The sequence below is a fragment of the Engystomops pustulosus genome, chromosome 2 (genome assembly GCF_040894005.1).
Source record: "Engystomops pustulosus chromosome 2, aEngPut4.maternal, whole genome shotgun sequence".
NCBI classification, from domain to species: domain Eukaryota; kingdom Metazoa; phylum Chordata; class Amphibia; order Anura; family Leptodactylidae; genus Engystomops; species Engystomops pustulosus.
This window is the reverse complement of record NC_092412.1, coordinates 50,488,085-50,501,039: the sequence shown is the minus strand read 5'-3', so window position 1 is coordinate 50,501,039 and position 12,955 is coordinate 50,488,085. Positions and strand designations below refer to the sequence as shown.

The following is a 12,955-nucleotide window of genomic DNA, read 5'->3' as shown; positions in this document are numbered from 1 at the left end:
CAGTGGTTACAGATGTCTCCTGCACAGAATAGTGAGCTACAAGATCTTCCCTATTCCCTATCAATCCCTCCATCCCAGTTTGTGATTCTACAGAACTTTCTCTGTCTCTTTTTGCATCTCCTGCTGCTCCCTTACCCCACCTTGTCATCGGCAGTAATAGCTCTGTGCAGATAAGCTATTAACCCCTAGTGCTCACACAGCATAGGCATAGACTTCATGTAGTAATTATTTCTACCACTTATTACATGTCCCCTGCTCCTCCATGTGATTGAAGCTGCCAGGCTAGTCTTCATATACATCCTGGGGCATATTTATCATAGGCCCGCTGCAGGGCCTGGCATAGAAATAAACGCAACCGCCGACTTGCAAACCGGCGGCCGGACGCCCCCCCCCCCTCACGCCTCTTCATGCCCCACTCACTTGAAGGTGCCGGAGAGGGCAAAATAGTCGCAAGTGCTAGCAATAAGCTGAAGTGGCTCAGAGGTCCTGATAAAAATGCCCCCCTGTATGTGCACGGTGCAGTGTCCAGTGGATTTACTTGTGGGAAACTATATGGATTTAATGCTAAATTACTTTGCGAGAAAACACAAGGCATAATGGGATCTGTGGGCAAGCCAACTGGCCTCAGCCTTAGGACATAGACTGAGAGATATTAGTCTCCGCCCACTTCACCTCCGGTGAGAAAAATTTTTGTCAAACGTTTTCAGAACAGAAAATGACATAACTTTGGAAAGAAAAGAACGAGCATCGTTCTGTTTGTTTTCAGAGGGTGAATTACATATAATAATTTGGTAAAATAACTATAACTTTACATTGCTGAGAAAATCAAAGCGATGGAAGATAATATTACTGCTATTAAAAGAAAGAAATTTGAGCGTGACGTTATTGATTATCGCAACAACGAAGTCTATGTGTGGAAACGACGAGAGCAGGGCTCATATGCCAACACAAGCACGCCTAAATCTATCTTGAAAAAGCGAAACAAAAGGGGCAGAAAGAGATATTATAATTCCCGAGTTAGCTTCTCGGAAACAGAAGAATCTAGAGACAGTTTGTCCTCAAATCAAATGTCTTCTCAAACGGAAGACGAGCGGAATGGAGCAAGACGAAAAAACAAAGACACCACGAATAAATCCAAGCCAGGAGAGAATCAAAGACCATCCAACAAACCGTCAAAAAACGGATCAGACGGTCAGGACGTAAACATAAGAAACATGGGAGTGAAAACTCGGGCCAAGAAGGACACTTAACAGAATCTGTTATAAATCTCTCTAGTAGAAATTTGTCTGATAACCAACTAAAAATATTAGCCAAAGGTCTTAAGTTTTCCCCTACAGTGGACTTTAACCTATTTAATACATTACTGGACATTAATAAATTAGCACGTAATATCACAGTAAAGAAACATTTTAATGACGTGGCTATATCAAACATGAGTACAGGAGACATAAGTGAGAGTCCTACAACTCCTACCAACAAACATAATGAATATATAGCAGACCTTATGAGATCAGATGTCATGATAAGCAATTTCCAAGAGCAGGAAAATGTATTGACACTCAGGTCATTAGAATGTGAACAGTGTGAAGTCAATGATTGGGTCAATTGTGAATTTCATACCACCAACGTGGATTTCTACCCTATTAATTCACGGGTCCCTGCCCTAGACCATTTTCAAGACATAGTTGAAAAAGAATTAGTAGCACTACATAAAAAAGTGAAAGAAAAGGATTTACATCAAACACATCAGAACCTATCTAAGGGTGAAAGGGAGGCCCTTAAACAACTTAAAGAGGATTCAGATTTAATTATTAGGTCTGCGGACAAAGGGGGAGCCATAGTAGTGATGGATGCCGCCCTCTATAAGATCCTTAATGAAAATATGCTGAGGGATAAAAACACTTATCGCACCTTAGAGTCTAATCCCACCAGTTTAGTTCAAAAACGCTTATTAAAAATACTTGATGAGGGGGTTACACTTGGCATCATCACACAGAGAGAGAAAGACTTTCTTTACGTGGCAGATCCTATCACTCCAGTCTTTCATTCACTCCCCAAAGTTCACAAGAATTGTTTCCCACCACCTTTAAGACCTATTGTGGCTGGGATAGGGGGGGGGGGTGAAAGACTGGGTGAATGGCTGGATCACTTCCTCCAGCCTATTACTAGAGTTACTCCATCGTTCTTACGTGACACAAAGCATTTGTTACAAGTTATGAAAGATTTCGAATGGCAAGAGGAATTTAAATGGGTGTCATGCGACGTCACCGCTCTGTATTCTTCTATACCGCATGAATTAGGTCTTCTTTTCTTACGAAGACACCTGGATAGGTATAGTACATACAGCACCGTTCTAAAAGAATACATAATTCTCACCACTGGATTTTTACTCCATAATAATTTTTTCTACTTCGACGGCACATATTACTTGCAAGTGGAGGGGGCCCCGATGGGGGCCAAATTCTCCCCCTCCCTTGCTAACATATATATGTCACAATGGGAGGAGACTTACATTTTCTCACCCTCCAACCCACACCGGGCGTCTATAGTATGGTTTGGTCGGTACATAGACGACCTGGTGTGGGTGTGGAGGGGGTCAGAAATTATGTTTACAGAGTTTGTAAATTATCTCAATGATAATCCAATGAACTTAAAATTTACGTCCATGTTTGGAGGGAACTCAATCCCATTTTTGGATGTTACCTTAATAGGAGAGAACAATAGGGTTAAGAGTGTACCTTACAGGAAAGAAATGGCAAGAAACAGCACCCTACTAGCATCCTCATGTCATCCCCCCCATGTTACACAAAATATACCATATGGGGAGCTAATACGTCTTAGGAGGAACTGCTCCGATGACGATGTCTATGAAAAGGAGAAAATGAACCTTAAAGTCAGACTTAATCGGAGAGGATATCACAAATCAGTAGTCGACAAAGCGTCAAGTAGGGCATGCAATTTGAAGCAACAAGATCTATTAATTGACAAATCGAAACATAGAGAAAGAGGGGTGAGTTCTGCAACACAGGAATCAAAAACTTCCATAATATTTACCACAACATACAGCAGGCAATTTAAAGAAATCACAAAAATCGTCCAAAAATATGTCCCGATCCTACTACAAGATTCCACTTTATACACTTTGTTAAATAATGGCATTAAATGTGTGGCGAAAAGAGCTCCCACGTTGGGGAGTGCACTCTCACCCAGTCTGTTTAAAAGTCAAAAAATCAACACGACTTGGCTAAACACCAAAGGCTGTTATAGGTGTGGCCACACACAGTGCAAAGCATGTAGTTATATTACAGTAGATTCGAGTATAACATCCTGTACCACTAACAGGAGTTATCCTATTCAGTCATATCTCAACTGCAATACTAGTAATGCTATTTACTCGATTAAATGCACTAAGTGCAATGTACAATATATAGGTCATACCACAGGTCCTCTGAAAATTAGGATCCGTCGTCACTTATCGGATATCACCAATGAGTCAGTAGGCATTTCTGCAGCGTCGAGACACTTCAGAGAGATACATGGCAAATCTGCATGTTATTTTACATGGACTGGGTTTGAGAAGGTGACACATCCAATTAGGGGGGGCAATATGAAAAGAAAGTTATTGAATAGGGAGAGTTATTGGATTTTTGTAATGGAAAGCAGAGCACCACAAGGTATGAACAAGAGACAGGACATCATATTAACGTATTAAGAGGAAGTTTATTTCATACATATATTTGTATCATTAAGATGTATATATATTGTTTCCCCCCTCTCCCTTTGTATATCCCTCTCTCTCCTCTCCTACCCATGTGGGCGGCCTCATGGTGGTCTGCATATTTTGCATATTAATTATATATGGTGTGATTTTCAACGATTCCTTAGTATTGACCGATGTGCTACAAAATGTATTTGTGCTTAATTCCTGAGGCAGTGCTGCTTTTTTGATAATGTTTGGCACTTTATTTCTCTCGCTCTTTTTCACGATTTTTGAAATATTAATATTTATATTTAATATTCCGGAACATCTGTTTACACATGTCTATGTGCAATTCGTAATTCACTAGATTATGGTTATTCAGTTCCTTTGTACGGTAACTTATGTCTAAGCCAACACACAATATTGTTGTACAATGTCATTACAATGGCCTTTGACATATTTTATTCACACAGTTGTTGTTTTTAATTCCACACTCACCTTTGTCACTTTGTTCCGGACTTCGCTCCCGGTCATGTGACCGAGTGAGAGGAGGTCATGTGATCGGGGAGGCGCGGCCCGGCTCAGGTGACCAAGCAACAAGGAGGGCGTTCCCTACCTTGACCCACCCAGCTGATCAGCTTTAAAGGTGAGCGTGGTATGTTAGTAGACAGGTTAAGATTAAGACGGTTATCCGTCGAAACGCGTCAACCTACCTGTATCCTCATGTATATGGCGTTTTAACTAATAAAAGAGGAAAATATTGGCATCGTACCCATGTGAAGGCTATCGTGTGTGCCGGTTTATCACTGTTTTCCCTATAACTTTACAGTTACCCTTTAAAAAGTCATATTGATGTTTCATCTGGGTGCTCTGTTCCCCAGAATGGATCGCTGCTGTGCATACAATAAAAAAAATTTTTATAATTCCATTGTAACCTTGAGGACAGCTTTATTTTAGTTTTTTTGGCCTGGTGGGTGATTTCTTTGTGATTTTGACCAAATTGTCATATTTGATTCCCCCTATTAAAACATGCTCCTCACCTGTTTCTTTCCAGAGTCGATTTCTGTTGTGTAGCTACTTGTCAGGAATTTTCCTCAAAGGTAGTGAAGTGGGTGGAAACTAAACTCTACCTGTGCTAAAGTTCAGTCAATTATAAGATGCCCTCACTTCCCATGATGCCTGGTGTTCTCTCCTAAAATAACTTAGGTCTTGAGGTCTGAACAAAACTGCAATGCATTGTATAAGGGATAATGGTATCCCATGTGTAAATCCCTTAGTGGAACAGTATTAAAAAAAGTTAAAATAATGTTTTTTTAAAAATTAAATTATAAAAATCAGGTCCGACGGAGTTCACCTTCTTCTTCCTGGTGCATATAAGTGCATTGTTTTGCGACACAATTTGAACCTTAAATCCCACGCTCAGTCCGAATCAGTTGCATCGTCCAATGGCCCGCCCCCCGATATCTGCTGTGCTGTGCCAAAATACGATCGAACAGACATGTGATATAGCTGTTTTATTCTTTTTTCCCACAGAAAAGGGTTTACACACTTTTAGGAGTCTGCTATTTTAACCTAAAAATTAGGTTGTTGTAAAACACAACTCTTACTGCAAAAAACAAGCCCTCATATGCCTTTGCCAGATCTAAAAAAAAGTTATGTCTTCTGGAATTTGAACATGGAAAAATGAAAAAGGTGCTCTGTCCTGAAGGCAAAAAAAATAAGCCATGCTTAAGATGTTAAATCAAGTCTTCCCTAGTACAAATTGTTTTATCAAATAAAAGTTACATCTTTCTTTTCTCTTTAATGTTATAAAAAACAATAAAAAGTATAAAACAGGTGCAAACCAATGTGTTAGACCCCTCAGACAACCTGTGGTCCTGTGGACAGTTATGTCAGACATCATCTGTTGATGTGCCTTGGATTTTATTCTTGGCTGCTATATTTTCCTGTCCACTGTTATTATCCTGTCATCACTTCATCACTTTTTCTAACCTTATAACCAAAGATTTGTAGAAATTGTAGAAATATATATATATGGAAGATAATTAAATTAAATGTGAATGCCCAGATGAGAATAGTTTCTTTAAGTCTCTTTTCTCCTGTCTTATCGTTGCTATAAATTTTATTTTTTTGCTATAGGGGACATTGGGGGACAGATGGGATTATTTATTGGAGCCAGTATCCTCACAGTTCTCGAGCTCTTCGACTATGTGTATGAGGTAGGTAGCAGGCGGTTTAATAAAAAACTTAAGCTGGATCTTGCATGTTAGTCCCATGTAATTAATAGAATGGATCTTTTTTTTATTCCTTGAGGTATTGAGATACAAGCTCTGCGGAGGTGCGAAATGCGGTAAGGATTCCAAACGTAATAACAATGACAAAGGAGCAACACTAAGTATGGACGATGTAAAGCGTCACGTAAGTTGTATAGTAGTCAATAATATAAACTGTTATTTATTATATACTACCTCCAAGTGTTGCCTGGGATAGTAAATAACTGCTCTTAGCTATAACAAAATATAATGGGTTAACAAAAAATATTTTATATGTATGTATTTTTCTCTCTGTCAGTTTTTGACTATCTCTGGTCATCTCTGACCATCTCAACCTCTGACCGTTTCTGTCTCTGAGTGTCCCTGACTGTCTCTGACCACTTCTGTCTCTGACTTTCTCCGACTGTCTCCTTCTACGACTGTGTCTGTATGTCTATGACTATCTCTGTTTGGCTCTGACTCCAGTTTTCTCTGACTGTCTCTGTCTCTGACATGGCAATCAGAGCTCAAGTTTCATTTTGCCACAGCTATTTATAAAATTACAGCTGATCTCTGGTTTTCATGGGCAACTGGAACAGTTTTACCTCAGACACTTCTGATCAATCTCCCACTATCTCTGTAGTCCTATCCATATTACCTCACACATAAGTGTCTTATACTCATTACCTATAGTAACCAATCAAAACTCAGAGCTCATATTAATGACCTGTAGCAGAATAGCAACCAATAACTGCTCAGCTTCCAACTACCACAGCAGCAGCAGACAAAGGCTCCTGTATACGGTGGTTAATAATTGTATTTTTGAAACCGAGGGGTTAAGAGTTTGGCTCAAAACCGAGTCTATGACGTTTCCTGAGTCAAAATATGGTGAATGTAAACATGATGGTGAAGATTCCTTTAGCGGACATATACACAAACACATACGTACATATATTCAGTTTATATATTTGGTTTCTGTAAGCCTTAGACTATATTCACTCAACTGAGTGGACCCTTGGACGTTTTTTCAAGGATGGGTTGTATCCATTTGGCATCTTTACTGATTTTCAGAATAGGAAATGCCCCACTCTTTAATGAAACATATACACCGATGACTTACACCATATAAAGATTTTACCTACTTTTGGGCCTATTTTAATGTGATTTTAAAGTATACTAATTCAGTCATCTAGTTTTTATTCTGTTATTTCGAACTGCGTTAAAATCTTTTGTGACCAAGGGTCATTGGTTCAGAAAAAGCCAGATTCACTATAAAAACTCTTTGGCAATGTGCACACTATTCTCTATGGGGACGTGGGGGAACCAGAGAAAGACATCACATCGGTTTTGTGTGTTCTGCCACAACTAGTTTTGGCTGAAGGAAATAATTGAAAATCTAACGTAGATGTAAACTGGCTGTTAGTTGTTTTTAGTCATTTCCAAACAAATGCTCCCATGTTATCCTATATTCACAATTCTGTATGGTTTTACTTGTCTTGCTCATTAACTTACTGCATTGGCACACAACTAACTGGTACAAAAGTTCAGGAAAGGTCTTTGGTTGCTGGGGATGAAGATATGTTCACAGTGTTTCCAGAAAGCTATTATATGACAGCTGTAACATTGTTATATAAATTCCATTTTTACTAATATTTCTCACGTTTTCTCAATCGTGCTTTGTTCTCATTACAGGCTCCATGTGAGGGAGTAAGAGGGCACCCAGCAGGTATGAGCTATACAGCTAACATTCTCCCCCATCATGCGGTACGTGGAGCATTTGAAGACTTCACATGCTGAGATTATGTCCTGAAACAGCCAAAAGAGCAAAATCATCATCTGAAAGTAGCAAGAGTTTATTGAGAAGTGGAGAAGAGAGCACAAGAGTCTGGACGAAAATCTACATAACCAAAAATGGCATCAACTTAACTTTAAAGAAGTGTGAATCTGTTCTGTGTAAGAGAACTTGGTCTAATAAGCAGTACGCGAATGAATGAGCAATCACGTCAACCTCTTCATGTCTGTGGCAAAGAAATCAAGTTTTATTAATAACGGCAGAGATATTGTGAGGAATATACGACCCCCCCAATACCTATATGAATCCAGTAATAAAAAGTCAGGCGTTTTCCAACAATATAAACCAACAACTAACAATCAGTAACTTCTCGTAATGAAGAAGACCACTAAAACATCAGCCAAAAAACTGGCACTTAGTCCTCCAATGGAAATAAAGATGAAGTCAGATGACACATGAGTTGCAAAAAACTCAATAGGTTTCCACATATGATAATACAGGATGCCATATTGAAAGCTTAATCCAACTGAGGTCCAGAGAAAAGGAGTATTAATAAAACTTTGGATCGATCAATGACCTTGAGAGATCAAGCTGGAACAATCATGTCAAACATGGAATTCATTTCTTGGTTTGGAAGAGCAAAAATGTCAATTTCATCTTAAAAGTTTTTTGTGTACTTTACTGTAAACTGGGAAAAGACCCAGGTAGTCGGCATTCTAGTGTGTTATAAATAACTTATAATAGTGCATCGCAAAAGTCAAAGCCCACTTTATTTTTTTTTATGAAAGAATGGGCATGAGGGCAGTAGATGGGAAATGATACAGCCGTCTTAATAGGTAGTATTTACTTTTCCTCTACCGGATGCATAACGTTGCTTAAAGGCCCTTCATACTCAAGAGAAGATACTTCCAACGTCTACAACTGATTTGTAGACATCGGAAGGAGACATTTGTACTATATGATGTGCACTTATGAAGAGCCTCCATACACATGAGAGAAAGTTTTGCCAAATCCTAAAATTTTTGGGTGAACGCCCCAACTATGAGGCATACCGACACTATCCAATAGATAATGGAAGGAAGGATCAGACATGCTGAATCTCATCCTCTACTATTCTTTTGTCTCCCTTGATATGCCACCATCATAGGTCCATGTCAGTAATTTTCTCCCTTCGTACTACAACTCAATGGGAGAGTTTGAAAAGATTGTTCTGCTAATATCTATGGGCACTTGATAACATTAGACCCAGCACCATTTTAATAATATTAGACCAAGTCTTAATTTTATTCACAGAATTAACCATATTATTGTTATAAAATCAAATTAGATCAATGTTGCTTATTTGAAATGTTATTTTGAGGCTAAAATGATCTTTATAAAGTAATATATATATAAGTGAAGTGTAGATTTTATTTCTGTCCAGAGAGATAGCCAGAGCTGGTAAATATTAGAATGTCTCCACGGATTTCAATACCTACTACTTTATTACCATGGATACTATCTCCGCTTACTTGACTGGCATCGGTGGCTCCTGTTATTTAGATATTCAGTGCTCTTTCCGGTTATATGAGATTTTCTTATCCTCTCTTGACTTGCTCTCTTTCTCCTCATTCTCTATTTTGTGGATGTGATCTTGAGGTTCACTTTTAATAGAATCTGTAGGATTCCTATGAATGTGACCTTTCCAGTTAGGGCAATCCAAGAGCATTTAGAACACACAATAAGATTGGAGAAAGGAAATGTTGTTTTATTTTTAGAAATGAATCATATCCAGTTCTCCCAATCCATGGAACAAGCAGATGATTGTTGTATATGGTGGCCTTTGAGCCTGACCTTGGGGTGCTACGAAAAAAAAAATTAAAAATTACTACTTTGTTATTTTAAAAGACACTTAAAGATGGGAGACATCATACCTTTCTATGTGTTTACTATCCTCGGTCACATTGATTGTATGAGAAGTCATTGTGCACCTTGCTGGAGACCAGATTGTATGAACTCCCAGAAAGCTGAACTAAATATCTGACCTTGGAGGACTGATCACTGTGACCATAATGTGAAGAGACGCTGAACTCGCTGGAAGTATGTGATACACAGACCAGCGTCTACAGCTTTCGACTGCTGATGCTCAGTGGACTCAAAAATGATCCTTGGGAAGCCTAGAACTTCTCCTGTGACCAGGAATCTTCTATTTGCCTTTATTTATATCATTATCATCCCTGGTACCTCCTGACACCATATACATTGAAAAAGCAAACAATCCTGACACATCAATATATACATTTATCCTATATATATATTGCTGATCATATCACACATCACATGATGAAAAATATATTAAGTGCAAAGTAAGAAAACTAATCTATCACTGTATGACTATCCATTGGAAAAAGAGAGGTTGTCTGAGCCTTGTCTGGTGCCATGTCTTCAATTGTATATTAAATGTAAACCATAAAATGCATTCAAGACCAGTATAGAAATCAATGAGATCACTTAACGTTTATCCTGGATTGCTCATATCCATTAATAGGAATAGCAGAGGTCCTCAGGTAAAGGTGGGCATCAAGCTTGCTGTGTAAATTTAGGGAAACACAATCAACAACAATGGACCATTGCAAATACATGGATTCAAATTTGTGTTGATCTGGACCATGGCACCAATAGTTTGCACTGGTTTGTACCTCCTTATGCATATGAAGTATGCATAAGTATTTGTAAGTATTTTATGCATAAGTATTTGAGAAGTAAGAACTATGTTACATCTGAAGTAATAATGCCCAGACACCTGCTCACCACCCGGTAGGTGCATGGTATCCCTAAAGGCATGGGCACTCAAACACAAACACAGCACTTCAACACCTGGAATTCCAGAAAAATTCTCCTTTAGCACAGCACATTCATCAGGAGTAAAAAAAATTAACAAAGTTCATGTTTTTACTCTTGCTGAATATACTGCAATGAAGGTGAATTTAACTGGAAACCCATACCCCGAAGTGCTAAAGCTTTATACAAGTTTGTCTTTAGCTATGTTACATCTCAGTATTATAAAACTATGTGGTTCCATGTACTGCCCTAAACAGTCTGGAGGGATTACACAAATGGGAGCATTATAAATAGGGGATATCATAAGTGGAAGGGGCTAAAGAAAAGGGGCGTTGTAAGAAGGGAGGGCTACAGAAAACTATGGTATATATTATAAGTGGGGAAGGATATTGAAGGGGGATATTATTATAAGTGGGGCTACAGGAATGGGACAAGAACTATATGGGGGGACCAGGGTTGAACGTAAACTCTCTGCTGCCTGAGACAAACTATCAAAGAGAACCTCCTTTCACCCCATTCAATAGTAATATATAATGTTGGGTTTTTAAGGTGGTTTCTCTATGCAGTATCTCATACCCATGCTGACATTGAATGTGAAAAGAAGTTATTTTTATTGTCAGGTCCTGCTTTGTAACAAGTAACTGTGCCACTGATTAGAAACTCCCACCTTCTTGGATTTGCTGCCTGAGACAAGAGGCTCAACTCACCTAAGGTCTGGGGCACTCTTGGTGGGTGCCACTAAAGGGGTATTGTATTCTGTAGAAGCATAAGGAGGTCCAGTTAATGTTGGGGCAAAGAGCAGAGGTTAAAAGATCAACAATTTTAGTTTGAAATATTTGAAATTTGCAATCAAGAAAGAATCAGGACTAATACACATTATATGGATGGCCCGCCATAGTGGGTTCCTCCATCTTTTGTCTTATGTTTGGCCCACCTAAAGATTTAATGAGTAATGAGTAAACTCTCATTGCGCACCTTAGACCTATTATTGGCATGTAGACAACCACGACACATGAAGACAGAGACAAGCATTAAATATTTTATATTAATCTTGTTATTAATTTTTAATGAGGTCATTGTTACCAACCAACCATTCAGTGAGTAAACATGTGCAGTCTAGTATAGTAGAAGATACATTTGGTCATAATACCTAAAGCAACACCTACTCTCCACATGGCTCTTAGATCTTCAACATCCTATGTCTTTTACCAAAGGCTCCAACTACTAGAGTTGCCCTAATCATCCATCTCTCAGCAATGCTTAGGCCATGCCAACATATAACAAAAAAACTAAATTCACCCATGTAGGCAACTTGTTTTTTCTACCTCTCACTAAACCAGGACAGGATTAAGGAAATTGGTCAAGTACCTTAAAAAGGCTAATAACTAAAAACACATGGTACATAGGAGCGTCGTACATCGTACAGTAAACCATCATACATACAGCCTGTGCCCATACACTTACATTCATCCTGTTAACATTCAGTATAACAGTACAGGAATAGCCGTTAAAGTTTTGTTTGATTTTTGTTTTTTTTCTTCTTTTCCGCGTGGCCTAACGTATACAATTTCTGAAGAAAAAAAATGTAAAAAAAAAAACGTGTAAATGAGATAAAAGTATGTGTTTATGCATGTGAGAGTGTGTCATTTGGGGTAATTTAAAGAGGAGTCTGTTTTTAGTTCATTATTTTATAATTCTTTTTTATATTTTTCCATCATCTATAAATATATGAATAGATAAAATCAGTGTATATGTATATATATGTATAAAATTCAGTGTATATAATCTTGGGATGGGATAAGGGGCCGCTGTTCCGTGTTTCCCTGTGGAGAATGTTAACTACACAGGTATATGTATATTACATACAGAGCACAAAATGGCAAAGCAATGTATACTCCTCAGAAATGATATAAAGAATGATTACTATGGAAAATGTCTGAGTGTGGATTTCTTTTTGTTCTATGCTCCTTTTTCTAAATCCCGAACATTAGTATTTAAATGTAACAGATATACTTTCAGAGATGCCATTATCTCTCCACTCATATTAGAGATGCCATTTTCTACTCTATTTTCAAAGTTATAAAAGGCAATTCTCTTCAGAGAACATGAATTGGTGCATCAAAGAAAATAAAAGATGTATGAAAAAGTATATGCTCAAATAATTTGCCTACCACTGAAGATTTAAAGGGGTTGCCCACTTTACCTCATGTTTTTTGTAAAGTGTGAGCAAGTGTGGGGGGCAGTATATTAGGTAATTTAAAGGAAACCTACCACTTGTAGTGGCAGGTTTCTGATGGAAATACCGGGCACCAGCTCAGGGTGAGCTGGTGCCGGAGCTTATTTTTGTTAGTGTTTTAAACCGCGGTATCGGGGTTTAAAACACTTTTTAAA

General features: G+C 38.3%; 1 protein-coding gene across 4 annotated transcripts in view; it reads left to right on the top strand.

Moving 5' to 3' along the window:
• ASIC1 (acid sensing ion channel subunit 1) overlaps positions 1-12,511 on the top strand; it is a 167,018-nt gene extending 154,507 nt beyond the window's left edge. For 3 of the 4 annotated variants that reach the window (XM_072134562.1, XM_072134561.1, XM_072134564.1), the window contains 3 exons: positions 5,840-5,919; positions 6,014-6,118; positions 7,645-12,511. In XM_072134562.1, the coding sequence (XP_071990663.1) occupies positions 5,840-5,919; positions 6,014-6,118; positions 7,645-7,749 (290 nt within the window). In that variant the 3' untranslated portion in view covers positions 7,750-12,511. The remainder of the gene's footprint in view (positions 1-5,839; positions 5,920-6,013; positions 6,119-7,644) is intronic. The other variant, XM_072134563.1, reaches the window with a different exon arrangement.
• The last annotated feature ends 444 nt before the right edge of the window (positions 12,512-12,955 follow it).